Here is a 13,500-nt window from a genome sequence, read left to right on the forward strand (position 1 = left end):
TTGAAAGCTGCGTGCGCCACAGCCGTGGGGGATGCCGCCGCCGCAAGCGTGTGTTTTACAACTCGCCACCATCAGCACATCCTCCGTAACTGCGCCATCCGACAGCAACAAGCCAGCTAGGCAGGAAGGCAGGCAGGCAGGCAAGCGAGCAGACAACCAGGCGGACAACCAGCACAAGCACAGCCAGTAAACCCCCCGGTGGTGGTATTCCTGCTACTGCTGTCAGTGTGTTCGCGTCTGCAATGGCGATACGAACGACACTTGCCAGATGTCGGCGTACGATCGTCGATACTGCGTATCGTTGCGGTTCTGTCGTAGCGCAAACATTCTGGACTATATTTTACTTCTTCTACTTTCTACTAAAGTAAGTCTTTTATTAACTATAATTGTGTGCTTTTAACACAATTTTGAGATGATTCAATAGTGAAGTCGGTAATTTTTGCTGCATTTATGTTGCGTAATTGATGCATGGGGGTCGGGCGTGGGTAACCTCTTATGCTGCTGTAACAAACAGCTTACACGTCCCTGCCGTCAATACATCTCAACTCATTATGTTATGTGTGAGTGGAACAAGTTATCCATCCAGGTTTCAAAGTAGGGGGACGACGAGGTGTCAGGCGAATTTCTCTCGTTGAGGGGTGGTTTCCGGGAATAGAATCGAATTTTTTACAAATGAACCAATCATGAACTCTCTATAGGCACAACTGCCTACGCTGCGTAGTATAGTCGGAGAAATATCCTGGAGGAAAAAAAAACGCGAATGTTACGTCTGTCGCAGCATGTGGTATGTAGTAACGTTTGAGCGGTTTCCAGTGAAGAAGAAAAAACCCCTGAGATTTTCAAGCGAAACATTTTGGGATCTGGAAAATATCGGCCTACGAATACCATTTATAAGGAAAGTTCTGGGAAGAAATCCGTGTACTTCTTTAACGTGGAGCATCTCTCACCAGTACTTTTGTTTTCTTCAAGAAAAATCGATATCTCTTTTTTTTCGTTTATTGCATACTTTCTATTCCTTCTCATCTTTGTTTATTGTGCTCTTTTCTGTGGTTCAACAGGGTTCTTCTGTTTATTTCCTCTGACAAATCATTAATTAATTTATTCGATGATGCGGATCTGTTTTAACAAAAGAACATTTTATATATATTTTTTATTTTTTATATAACAACATTTTTTATATAACATTGTAACAAATATAATATTATAAATGTTATATATTATTAATATTTCAATACAACAAAACGATTCGTTTACGGAAAGTGATTTCGCAAAACTCTTATCTGCCTCTTTCATCCCGGAAAATTGAAAAAAAAAAGAAACCGTGCCTAGGATTAGCTCTAGGGACGTCATATCCAAATTTTCTTGAATATAACTATATTTGAACTATGAACCGAGGATGATTTCTGGCCGGAAATAGTCGGAGTTCGCGCAACACGACCAAGTTTTTTTTTTGCACGACAAAATATTCGCTTATACCTAATGAATTAGATTTTTTTTCTCGTAAAAATAAAATCTGATGCTGTTTATACTTTTCACGGCCAGCTGTAAGTGTTCGTAACTACACAACAAATTCATAATTTCATAGTTAAACGAACTTCTACGGTTTGTAGAAAATTAATGGGATTACGGTACGTTATGCGGTTGAGACGATAACGGACCCCTTATTTATTGTGTATGCGCATTGAGTGTGAATAGATGCAATTGTTAAAATGTCAACCGTTAGTCAACAGCACCGCGGCAGCTGTGATAAATATTTGTAGGAAAACAAAAACAAAAAATTATGAGTAATGTAGGAGATAATAGAAAATCTAGAAAAATCAGAAGAATTCCGTAGAATCCGTAGAAGATAGTACTAGTAACAATGGGAAGAAAGGGTTACCGTGTTTGAAAGGAGGCATAAAATCGTAGTGTTGTGATGTGTTGACGCGAAATTATATTAATAAATAAATAAACAACATATGTTCCTACAATTATCGATTTATTGGAAAAGTAAGAAAAGCTGGAGGTTTTGAGGCAACGAACTGGAGCTGGAGGCAACAAACGTCGTTCTTTTTTTGTGGCGGAAATATTCCCAGCCATAGAGATGCGAAACATGAGAATCTTTCAAGAGGATGAACTTACACTTACAAGAAAAAAAAACAAATAAAAACAAAAAATAATGGAAGGTAGATCATTTCGCACTAAAAGCTGATCTTCGCTTAAGCAACTCAACGTCTTAATGCATCTCATTTCTTTCTAGCGGGTAATGTGTCGCACCCATTCCATTTTCCGCTGGTTTACTACTTAAAGAAATGTATCCATGACAACACCGGCAACGTTCCAAATGAGGGATTTTTTCGTTTCTCATTCAAATCCCATCAAATGATCCGTTTGGATCCATTTTAGCTTCATCTTTACGAAGAAATCCTTGAATTTCCAGCAATTTTTGATTCATTCCTATTTTGACTTTAAAATTATCCTTTGACGTTTTGCTTCCATTTTTACTTAGTTTTATCTTAAAATCTTCCATACAACGATTTTCACTGTGTTTTTTTTTGGGAGTTTTGGTTCCAAAGAAATTCCTCAAAGCAGGTAAAATTCCTGGAAATACGACAGTTGGGCGTGGATTTCATTGCACTGCTGTATTTCATCTACTAAATAGTGTCTCTAGGTCATTTCTGAATCGTGCCAGATTTTTTTTTATCGCAAAATTATCGTAGAAGAATGCCGAGAACATTTCAATTTTGAATCCTTGAACCGACTGAACCCTATCGCTTCGTGGTGACGTTATCCGAGCGTCAAATGGTTGGTTTTTTCGGACGCATTGTCGGAGAATGCCGAAAAGTTATGATGTGAATGGATATGTACGTCGTGTTTTCGAGGATTGCGATTGCTAGAAGATTTCAAAAATAGCTGGATTTTTGACAAGGGACCATCTGTTTAAGGGTGCAACTGGAGAGGAATTTGAGAATCTAATAGTGTTCTGTCTTATGGGGTCATATTGCTAAGTGTTTCGAATTCAGGGATTTTTCTCAGGCGCTAGCTGGAACGTGTGAAAATTGTGCATTAAAAATGTCATAGTGAAGATCCTTATAGCCTCAAATGTGATCTTCGACAACTTAGGTCCTGGAGGATTTAAGCAATGCCATGTTTTTCAGTTTTAGTTGATTCAGGTAAAGGAGCAACCAAATGACCAGGCAAATCCGAGGGCTAACTTTGGTAGAGGGTTTTGAGTGGATCCTACGAATCCTAACGGGTCATTGACCTACTTGTTGTTGCCTGAATCACCTTAACCTAAAATAAAACTGTAAACTTCTTCCATTTGAACTTTTCCACTTGTCATCTCTTAATTATTGATTTTAATTTAATAATCATAATAAAATAATCAAAATATAATTTAATATATTATTAAGTATTTGGTGGTGGTCACGCTCTAGAACCATCCTTAAACACTCTTAATATCAATTTTTTTAGGTTCCTTAACACGTTTTGTTCTACTTTCTAAGAAAAAATTCTCCTCCAAAATCCTTTCGTTCTAGTTGTTACCGTATTTTGGTGTAATTGATTTTGCCCCGCAAGATATTTTTACATCAAAGCATTGGAAGAAAATATTTTTGTATATAGTGTGGGAACATATGCCATGTTTCTTAGGTTGCAGCTGGACGTTCTGCATTTGCACACCTGCAAACGGATAGCAGTAAAGTGGCCCAGCGGTATTTGTCAAAGCAGATGTCTTCTTTTTTTATATGGTGGAATTTTTGGAAGTTTCTAGGAACGTTATGGGAATATAAATATTTCTTTTCATTTTTAGAATATGAGTATTTCTTTTGAATTGAAGTAGAATTTAATTCAGGTTTTTACGTATTAACGATAGTGCTAGGGAAACTCTTCCTTGCATGCTTATCCAAAAACTCCTGAAAATATCTCAAAATCGCTTCCGTGTTTAAAATTCATCTTCAAAATTTTAAAATTTCTTAGCTATTTTCCTACTTCTCGCTTACATTCGTCGTCTACTATTTAGAAAAAAGTGTATGGATTAATAAAAGCCGTATTTTCCAAGTACTATAAACGAAGTCTAAATTCATGGGAATTTTCTGTTAGTTTTGTTGTGCAAAAATAATAGTCGTTTTCTCTACCAGTATGCTCGCGAACTGTTGTTTAATTAAAATCTTTCAGAAATGTGGTCATGATATTTATCCTTTTGAAATGATTTTCCTCCTTTCGACTGTGTTGTTGGTCTTTTTTTCAAACTGTTGCTTTTTTTGTTTTTAAGAAATGGTGTCATATTTATAGTTGTTGTCAAAGCGAGAAATTTCCGTTATTTTAGTGCTTCAAATTTTTTCGCTTCAGATTCAGAAACTGGGGCCTAATGCTGCGAAAGCAGCGCGAAATATCATCAAGGCGTGGGAAGATGGTACAGTATCTCAACGCGCTACGCGTAGATGGTTTAGAAAAAGATTTTGCGAGGGAAGTTTTGGTCTCGAAGATGAGGAGGGTCGCTGCAGACGTCAGAAACTGAAAACGATCAATTGGGGCTTCATAAATGAGGCTGATACGAGTAAAACAACGAGAGAAGTTGCTGAAGAACTCAACGTAACGTAGCCCGTTGTTCGCCATTTCTCAGGGAATTGGAAAAATGAAGAAAGTCCACCAATGAATTTCCCGCTATGACAACATCTTCAAATATAACGTTCTTTCATATTTAAATAATCATAATCAGATATAAAAGCAACAATAAAAAACACAACGGATAGCCGATAAAGGAAGAAGAAAACCTTTCAAGTGATGCATGTCATGACCATATTTGTAAAATATTTTATTTAAATAACGAACATTCATTGACGAACATAATGGTCCATGGAAATGGAGATTATTTTTGCATCAACCTGAGACTTTGGACCTGGATTTATCTCTGGTCGAGAAGAGTAAGAAGAGATTGAATGAAGATTTTAAAAAATATCATATGCGGACGAAAATTAAGTTTATTGAGCAATTGTGGTCAAGTTTATTCGAGAAATCGAATCCAATTTTTGAATTTTTACAGTCTCCAAAACCTCTCCATCATTCAAAGAAGCTTTTGTAGCTTTTTTTCCGTACATCAAAATGTTTTTCTGTTATATTACCTATTCATTGCTTCTATCCTCTTAAAATAAAAGCTGAAATGTCACCATCAAGGATCTTTTATTTCATTCTTCAAAAAAAAAAAAGGCACTAATGTAAAGAAAGAAAAGAGAAATTCATGATTTTGAGCACTCCGGAAATTATCCGAAAGGAATTACATATTACAGGCTCGAAATGGTCGCCGCTAATGAATTCAAAATTTGTCTCAAAAATAGAAACAGGGGGGAGGAAAAAGATGATTTCGAATGCACGTGTAAAAATGCATGTATAAATAATTTAAATGTTATACATAAGGATCAGGTATACGTATGGTTTGAAAGTTTTGATAACGAGTACAAAATGTGGTTAAAAAAAACCTATTTTTAGATTATAAACTACAAATTTTTTGAATTTGTTTTTTTTTAACGGGGGAGAGTCAGTCGGTACTCGTGATTGAATCCAATAAAATTTGAAATCTACACTTTTAGGATTCATGAAGGGATCAAGCCCCCAAGATTTCTTCGTATTTGCTACGTATTTCTTTCGCAGCGGATAAAAATATCCCGAACTGTTCAATAAACGCGCTTACGTCAGTAATTTCTTTCTCCATTAGCGAAACAGTCGCGTGCGTTGCTGGAAAAAAGATGAAAGGGCGATTCATTTCGCCCCATTAGACATGTCTTCGGGGAGAAATGAAAGCAAAAACATCCCAGAAGCACAAGGTGCTCAACACATCCACGTGAGTACATCTTATTCAACGGTTGCTGTACGAGACCGAAAAAAAAAGAAAAATCCATGATTTTGAAGATGCTGAGATTATCTTAAAGCAAAGTGATAGGCTCGAAACCGTCGCTAACTAATCCAAAAATTTGCCTCAAAGATGGATTCCCATGAAAGAAGCCTATTTTTGAGTTGAATTTCTGGTTAGCTAGCGATGGAGGATCGCGTAGGGTGACATAAGGCAAAGGATACAGGGCAGGGGATGCGGGGATGCGTCTATGGATGCATTCGACTTCAATGCATTCTTTAAAGACATCTTGGTGAACTTTGAATTGCACATCTTTGATGAATAAGACATTCAAAATGCAGAACCATGTTCTGTTCGGGATCTGCATTGTATGAAAAGATTTCTGGGCGACGAGATCACTAGGCATAGTCGGGCGTGAACGCTCGATGCAGTCCCTTAAGCGGCGCTTCGCTTAGAGCGGCGCGCGGTGGACCGTAGCGGTTAGCGCGTCAGGATGGGACCCTTCGGTCACACCACCAGTCGCTGCACTTCGCAATGGTCCCGTTTCGATCCTAACCCCTAACTACGCTGCGCCGCGTCGAGTGCGCAGCCGCTTACGCAAAACTACACCAAACCTCGTGTCGTTTTCTATACCGTCTCGAGCACGTGCAAGCGTTTGATGACTGCTTGCTGATAAACGCATCCATCAATCCGAAAATTCCGTTAAAAAAAACACTGCAATACATTGTCGTTCCTAGCCGTTGCATCACTAAAGAATCTCTCCGTCATCCGTGAATTCGCTATACGTTGCATCTGATTCAATGGAATCATGTGCTGTCCTACAGTAGGAAGGGCGTTCAGGGTTTCAAATAAAAATTTGCTAATTTTTAGTTCTTCCTTTCTACTTCACCCATTATCTTCAAATATATGAAAAAAATAGGCATTAATTCCGAAAATTTCAATAATAATAATAATAATAATAATAATAATAATAATAATAATAATAATAATAATAATAATAATAAAATCACACAAGAAAATGGAAAATACAAACTAGTTGTTGAAAAATTGGAACCAAAAATTCGATAGGAAAAAAGCAATGTTGTATTCGATATTCGATACATCGACACTCGATTAAAAAAAGAAACTACAAAAGATACACAAAATCCATGCACTTGTTTACAAAGCACGAACAACGTCCACGAGGAAGCTTTTGACAAACCCAATAAATACTCATTACGATGCAAAAGCTATGCAGAATCATGTAAATTTCACTTTGTCAGATTTTCTGAGCGAAAGCTGATTTGATTTGCGGCCAATCGTAGCGTTACGCCTACGCATACGCTCATAGCTGATGTGTACAGTCGCGATTTCGTTCAGGATGGGGGGAAAAATCAGGCCTAATCGCCCATTTTTTATATTCTGTTTCCTATTGGAAAATCAGCACAAACGTCTAATGAAAGATTTTCAAATCAAATTTATTCGAGTTGAGAAAGCGAAACCGAGAGCGGTCATGAATGCGTAGGAAGGTGAAAAATCCATGAGTACAACTAAAAATATGTTTGAATGGTGATAATTTAGTGTTTGAAAATATTTCACGACTCCTATAAATTGACATTTGCGCTCATTTTCCGTTATTGTTCAGGTTTTTGAAAAGAAAGGAGGGATTTTTAGTCTGGGACTCAGGATTTATTTTCTCACGAGAACTTTTTCCTAAAAAAGTTTTCCAAAAAAAACATTAATAAATCTAAAGAAAAATTTCCCCAAAAATGCAATAAACAGAAAGGTAACTAGGAAAAACGCGGTGGGATCTTGAATTTCGCAAAAAAAAATGCAGTAAACTGAAAAGTACCAGGAAAGGGAGGGGTGATATTTTGAATTTCGAAGAAAAGCTGCAATAAACGGAAAAGTAACAAGAGAAGAAACGGTAAAATCTTGAGGATATAAGAAAGCAGTCGAAAGAGCTCCGAAACCGAAAATGTCCATCAGTATATCCACTACAGATTGGCATGCAGGAATAATTTATAGGAATTACCGTCCCGAAAGGTAATGATAGTGAAATTGCTGAGAAAATTTCTCGTACGGGGGGAAAATAATTAATGATAAGTCACAGCAGACTCACTAACGACCACTAACGGAACTCATTGAATATAAGGCGAGGTGAAATGAGTAAGTTGGGCGTGGCTTACGGATGTGAATTGGTGTGGTGATCGATTTGTGTGCACATGTACAAACTTAATTATGACTGAATGAGAAACGGGTGGGTACCAATGTGTGTGTACGCATGGGACCGTGTGCGTTGTGTACGTATGCATGCTTTGCTTACCTAATTAGTATGCACAACACATTCAAGTGCCGATCGGCCTAATCATCATGGGATTCAGAGGGTCGTTGTGAAATAATTGAGGCGGAAAAGCTGGGATGCGGGAGAGCTAATGGGAGAGCATTCATTAGTCGTATTAATTTATAGTTTTACTGTATTATTATTGTATACCGCTATATTATTATTTCTTATATTATATCTTATAATAGTTTATTATTATTACTATTGTCCTTTCATTACTGTTATTTATTATTATTTATTTGGTATCTCTTCTCAAATTATATTATTATATCCACTATTTTTATTTTTATTATGTTATTCCATTATATTGGTTATGTTATTATTTATTACATTATTATAATAGTTTATTATTATCACTATTATCTTTTCATTAATATTATTATTATTATTTATTTATTATCTCTTCCCAGATTATATTATTACATCCATTCTTATTCTTGAAACAACTTTTATTTTTATATGTCATGTATTATATTATATTTTATAATTATTTACTTCGTTCAACGAGAACTCGTCCTCATCTAATTTTCCGTCAGTGATGAACTTGGTTTCCTGAGATTTGAGCTACGTTGAGGTACTGAAAACGTATCTAACGGCCTGTATGCGAATATTATGAGCATCTATCTGTGCGAGAACTGATCCCTATAGCTGTCAGAAACTTGAGAATTTCTGATTTGTTGCGAGGCGACTGCCCTACTTGAACGAAGGAAATCATGTACAGACACAGAAAACACTAAAATTTGTAAGAGTCTCGGGGTTCAGTTCTCGCCGATATAGATATACTGCAGTCTTCGTACGTTTTATACCTCCAGAGACAGAAAAAAATCGCTGATAGAAATCGCCTTGGTGCCGAGTCTAGAAGTAGGGACCCATTAGACGCTGTCTTACCTCATTTCTACTAATTCATACTAGGGAATGAGTTGCTTGTTCTCTTCAAGCATTTATATCACCAAGTTCCGAAATTTTTTGCGCTATACCACTTTCATAAGTATTTTTTTTAATCTGATGATTTTTTTATTCCACCAGGAAACCTCTTCCTTTCCTCTGGAATGATGCTTGATGGACCTCGTCCACTGCACGTTTCTTCTCGCCTTTCTAACGTTACTTCCTGAAAGTTTATTGGATTTGCCGTGCAAAATTTGATTCCGAGATTTCTTCGCGCCTTGAATTTTTGATTTACTGGTTGAGCATACCTGAAGTATGGTGAAAAAATTCAATTTCCACTTTAATTTTATCATTAAGCCTGAGTTCACGGGGTAGTAGAACAATGGAAAAATTTTAATAGAAATAATAATGAAAACGAGGAGCGGGTAGTCCTGAAGGGGAAGATAGGAACAGGTTGGAAGAGTCATCGCGAGAAAGGATTCATATTCTTTATCCTCGCTTCCATCCTCGTGATTTTTGCAAAACTTTAAATAGAAAAGACGAGGAGGAAATTTGATTCAAATATCATTGGTGAAATAGAAATGAGCAGTGAAATAGTAAAAACTGTGTTGTTTTTCACACTTTCCTCAGTTCTTGTTTCAAATACGTGAAAATACAGGCAGAAATATGTCATTAGTGAAAATTTCCCGGGAAACGCATAGGTTTCGACCGATAGCGGAAATTATAAACTTTTCGAGGGGTTTGATAGCAATTTCCCACGCTAGGCAGAGGGCAGAAATTGACTACACATACATACATTTCGCTTCTTCATTTCGTTACAGCCCAGCACACTTGACTGACATTTCACGTTTATTAGACGGAGTCCGCTATCAAATTTCCTTCCACATTGGATGTTTCCACCAACGGCAGCGGCAGCTACCCGATATAAAGACAACGGAAAAAGCGAGATGAATTATGATGGAGACCCGGAAAAGTCCTCCACATATTCCAAATTTCCCAGCCTAATTGAACACAGAAATTTCTCTTCAAAGCCTGAAGTTGGGAGAAAAAAATTAGAAAACGCTTAGATAGGCACAGGTATTTGACGTTAAATTTGTTTGTTGAGGACAGAAATCTTTTGTCGCCATATTTACGGAAATAAAGTTATTAAATATTACGACTTTACGAGGACGTATTATTCCACATATAGGAGCATGAACGAGCATGTATGAGTATGAACACAACTTTTTTTTTCTTTTTTCTTTAATAACGACCTAACGCTTGAAATAAAAACCATTTTTATCTGTCCGTAGCGTAGTTTAACTATTCATTTTTGCTTTTTAAGATAACAGTTCATTGATCGATCACTTTTCGATGGCAAGACAAAGTTATGATCTGAAGAAAAAAAATACTCAGGATTTTTTTCTAGAGCTTCTAATAAGAAAAGTTCCTAAAAACGTTCTTTACCTTCACAATTGTTCGCTTATCTCACATTTTTATTGTTTTCATTTCAGAGGAAAACCTGAGTGGAAATGTGAGGCTCGTGAAGAAGAGGAGAAGCCGAAGAACTGTTGCGTCGACGCCAAATCCCAGCCGGAATCGTTCATAAAACATAACGTTCCTCAAAGTAGAACACAATTCAGAAGCACCGCTCCAACACATTACGGATACCAGAACCAGAACAAAGGCTTCTTCCAGCGTATCTCGGACGCTTTTCACGGAGCCGCAGAAACTGTCTCGTGTTATGCGAGACGTGCTGGTCGTTTCCTATATGGGCTAGGTTGTAAAGCGGTGCGAGTGCTGGGTACTGTAGTCAAATACATTTGGGCCTTCCTAAGGATGTTCTTCACAACAAGTGTTCCGTCGAAGACGTTACCGGCAACACCGAAACCATTCCAAGCAAACCCCACTGAGACGAATTCTTTCAATAAAGTGGAATTCAAACCGGAAGAACTGTCGGAGGCTTATGAGAGGGAGAAGTTGGACACTGTTCAGGAAGCCGAGTTCACCACATTCAGCTCAGAAAGACCTGAGGAACAGTTCGTACCTCTGCCAATGGAACGACATGTGCCGGTCGCGATGCCTCGTCGGTACTCGACCGAACGTCACTATGAGCTTGATCCTGCCGCCTCCATCCAAGCACAACAACGATTTACGGACACTAGCCTGGATGGAAGAGATATAAGGTAATTTTAAAGCTATCTGCTAGCGAACAATCCCTGGTAGCCTGAATTTGACATATTTAAAGAGTAGCAATTACTAACAACAGGAACGCAAATCACTGCTCTTTAATCCAGCAGAATTCTCCAGTGCGTGATTTGGGTCCCATTATATTTTATAGCTTTTTACAGCCAAAACGTAAATGTTACAACACTAATTCAATGTCGTTCCGTAACAGGTTGTAACAGATGAACTACTCTGGCCTAATGGGCGAGTTGTCCCGTCTTCGAGACAACTCGTCCATCTTGAGATCCTGTGGAGGTTTAACTATCTCTAAGCGGTCGCGCAGCAAAAAACACCTGTAATGACTTCTGCAGAAGCTGAAACAGACAAATATTTTCCTACATTAGTTACTTCGATTCGTCAAAAACTCGTCCAAACGACAAACTCGCCCTGGTTGCGTTCACCAACAGTGCTGTAGCAAGCCACGCCCATTTATTCAGCTTTGCCCTGTAAACGTATTTCTCTTTCTATCTACTCCTTATTTTCGACTGATTATCTTTTCCTTCGCTTCCAGGTGATCAATTATTGATTACTTTTACAACTACTTGCAGTCATCATTGTAATTTTCACCTGGCTAAATTTAGTTGCAGTGTTTACCGCAGGCAATTGTCTACTATTTCCAGGAAAATAGTAGTGTAATAGGTTTTCGTTCACGAAGCACGAATCAGTAACACCCTCCTACCTCTTAGTCTGATTTAAATTAACGAGTACACCTTTGTTTACGTCATTCTACTGTAGTTCTTGATATCCGTCTTAATTGCTCCTGAGTACTAAGTACCCTCTGAACTTATTGTGTTGATGGTCGACCAACCGTATGTCATTGATTGATTTAGCAATTCAATGTTGAATATTGAAATATTTGCAGTTTTGGCGTTTGAGGGGAATTCAACTATTACCGCACGGTGAATACAAACGCTGCCCATTTTAATTTCTGATTGATTTTTTTCGCTGCCCATTTTGGTTTCTGATTGATTTTTTTCAAGAAAAAAATTCTAAATGCTTCAAAAATGATCGTTTATCAAGTACGAAAACTCTGGACTGTCATTCTTACACGGTGATGGCGGAAGTGTTAGAAAATTTACACAAATCCTATCTACTTATTTTAGTTCTAACGTAGAGGAAATGAATCTCTCCCATCCTCCTCCACCACCACCGCCGCCACCACCAACTCCATTCCCTAAGCGAACACGATTTGATAGCGTAAATGGCAGGGAGAATGTGGTGGTGGATCAAAGTGAAAATGATCAATCGTCGTGGTCAACTCGTACGGCGACGAACGAAACGGTCTCCACAGCCGCCACCGCCCCGGCGAAAAAGGAACCGCCCGGACTTGGCAAGCTGCCAGCCGACGTCATGGCTGAGTTACACGGTAAATAACTGTTTTCCTCTTCTCTTCTTCAGTTATTTTTGGCTGTCAAAACATTCTCTGGATCAAATATTTATTGCCTTAAAAGTCAGTCAGCCACAAGAATTAATTCTGACTGAATCCTGGAATTCTCCGCTTTGAAAAGTTTTACTACGGTGAGCTAAAAAATGTCACAATTTTTGAGGCATCATTTTGAAAAACCTGTGCCAGTTTCTCAAAATTACCTACGGATTTAAAGATTACTTTTTTACTAGATTACTAATTACTCGGATTTAAAGAAAAGATTGAAATGGTATTCGTGAAAAAGTCCAGCTTTCAATTGGAATATCTGCGATCGATCAACATATGTCTTTTTAAATTTCCAAAAAAGCTTACGTTTCGAATCAGTGTCGGTTAACTCTTTCGAGCTCAGAGTTACCAAAAATGTGAAATAAAAACGTTTTGATGTTCACCTCCCTTTTTTTAACATTGACTCTCAATGTCTGAGCTGGGTGTTCCTTTAAATTATTCTAATTTTCGGAGCGATCTAATTTCGATTCTAATTTCAGAGGAATATTTCAGGAACACAAAAAATGCGCCAAGAACGGGAAGCGTCCGTACAACGTGAAATGACGCAAAGTTGTCATCCAGATATGACACAATGGAAAACAAACGATTTTGATAGGTGCTCAACCGAAAATGCAATCGACTTTCATCTTATTGATCGCATAATTGTAGATATGATCGATCCGCAACAGCTACACCGTTTCGTGCAAGCAGTGTTGGACCAACGATGCGTAAATTGGAGCAGGTTGTGAGTAGACTGGAAGATTCCACCGATAATGAGCCACAATACATATTCAGGTCGGTGGACTGGATAATTATCGATTTTCACCTTCGATCTACCATCAGTGTCCA

At 37.8% G+C, this 13,500-nt stretch overlaps 1 protein-coding gene across 3 annotated transcripts in view; it reads left to right on the forward strand.

Annotated features, from left to right (window-relative positions):
- Positions 1–242: 242 nt before the first annotated feature.
- The window catches only part of RB195_003375 (uncharacterized protein), a gene marked incomplete at both ends in the record, with an annotated part of 38,103 nt that continues 24,845 nt past the window's right edge, over positions 243–13,500 (forward strand). For all 3 annotated transcript variants that reach the window (XM_064201004.1, XM_064201003.1, XM_064201002.1), the window contains 5 exons: positions 243–364; positions 10,529–11,200; positions 12,449–12,606; positions 13,165–13,267; positions 13,321–13,446. In XM_064201004.1, the coding sequence (XP_064056883.1) occupies positions 243–364; positions 10,529–11,200; positions 12,449–12,606; positions 13,165–13,267; positions 13,321–13,446 (1,181 nt within the window). The remainder of the gene's footprint in view (positions 365–10,528; positions 11,201–12,448; positions 12,607–13,164; positions 13,268–13,320; positions 13,447–13,500) is intronic.

Source organism: Necator americanus, chromosome IV (assembly GCF_031761385.1).
Source record: "Necator americanus strain Aroian chromosome IV, whole genome shotgun sequence".
In the NCBI taxonomy this organism is placed as follows: domain Eukaryota; kingdom Metazoa; phylum Nematoda; class Chromadorea; order Rhabditida; family Ancylostomatidae; genus Necator; species Necator americanus.